Source organism: Pituophis catenifer, unplaced genomic scaffold (genome assembly GCF_029215685.1).
Source record: "Pituophis catenifer annectens isolate HBS135680 unplaced genomic scaffold, rPitCat1.0.hap2 SCAF_15, whole genome shotgun sequence".
Classification (NCBI taxonomy): domain Eukaryota; kingdom Metazoa; phylum Chordata; class Lepidosauria; order Squamata; family Colubridae; genus Pituophis; species Pituophis catenifer.
In genome coordinates, this window is record NW_027256895.1 from 11,320,920 (window position 1) to 11,322,429 (window position 1,510).

General features: G+C 38.7%; 1 protein-coding gene across 1 annotated transcript; it reads right to left on the minus strand.

Moving 5' to 3' along the window:
• Positions 1-568: 568 nt before the first annotated feature.
• On the minus strand, positions 569-1,510 carry LOC139324661 (olfactory receptor 6X1-like). The gene has a single exon (XM_070954393.1). The coding sequence runs from the start codon at positions 1,508-1,510 to the stop codon at positions 569-571; it is 942 nt and encodes a 313-aa protein (XP_070810494.1).

The window sequence follows — 1,510 nt, forward strand, 5'->3', positions numbered from 1 at the left end:
AGCTATTGCATTACATTCTTGATTAAAGTATCTTTCCATTGATATATAATTTCATGGTACTACTCCACAGAAATGGAGTTATTAGCTAGTTTTAGAAAATACACTTTTCCCAAAAAGTTTCCACAATTTTGGCTACTACTCACTCTATCTATCTATCTATCTATCTATCTATCTATCTATCTATCTATCTATTTATTATCTATCTACTACCGATCTATCTACAGTATCTATCTATCTATCTATCTATCTATCTATCTATCTATCTATCTATCTATCAATCATCTATTTCTCTATTAAATTTGTTAACTGTCCAGCTTGCTGTCACAAAGCTTTGTGGCAATAGACAATCTCTAATATTTGTCTATTGAACCAGCCCACATAATGATTTCCTCTCTAACAGAAATCTCACTTAAATCAGGACAAGAGGACTATGGCCCAAATGGAGTCACTGAAAATACATCTGAGGAATATCAGCATCTTGGGCCAAAAATGAACCTTCTTTATCCCATCTGGGAATAAATCAATTCCTTTTAAATGAACTTTAATTTTTTTGCATATTTTATTACCCTCAATGAAACATTTTTTCTTTAGTACATGCCATTTTCTTCAGAGCTTCTTTGACATCCTTGTTCCTCAGAGTGTAGATGAAAGGGTTGAGTAGAGGTGTCACAATAGTATTAAGTACAGAAACTGCCTTGTTTATTTCCAAAGAAGAGTTGGAATTGGGCTTAACATACATGAACATTACAGTTCCATACTGGATGGATACAACTGTAAGGTGGGCAACACAAGTAGAGAAAGCCTTCTGTCTCCCTGAAGACGAGGAGATGCGCATTATGGTGAAAATGATGAAGCTATATGAGATGGCAGTCAATAGGAAAGTACTGAACAGCAGAAGAACTGATCCCACTAACACCATCTGTCCAAGTAGATATGTATTAGCACAAGCTAAACCCAGCAAGGGAGTCACATCGCAGTAGAAGTGGTTGATCGTATTGAGACCACAAAATGGGAGCTGGCACAGTAAAACTGTCTGGAGAATGACAGTTAATAACCCTCCCAACCATGAGCCCAAGGCTAGCTGGAGACAAAGTCTGTAATTCATGATGACGCTGTAATGCAAAGGTTTGCAGATGGCAATGTAGCGATCGAAGGACATCGAAGCAAGCAGGCAGAATTCTGTGGCTCCAAGGAAGAAGTGGAAAAAGGCTTGAGAGATGCAACAGTGGAAACAGATGGACTTCTTCTCCGTTAGAAAGTGAGCCAACATCTTGGGTGACAGGGTGGTGACGTATAAGACCTCCAAGGAGGAAAAGTTCCCCAAGAAGAAGTACATAGGATTGTGAAGGTGAGGATCATAGACAACAATGACAACGATCAAGATGTTTCCAATGACTGTGAGGAGGTAGATGAAAAGAATGGGGACAAAGAGATACTTCTGTAACTCAGCGGAGGCCGGAAACCCTTTCAGGATAAACTCAGTAACCACAGTTTGATTTATCGAATGCAT

Coding starts and splice junctions, on each gene's coding strand:
- LOC139324661 (XM_070954393.1), bottom strand. CDS start 1,510: ATGCATTCGATAAATCAAACTGTGGTTACTGAGTTTATCCTGAAAGGG.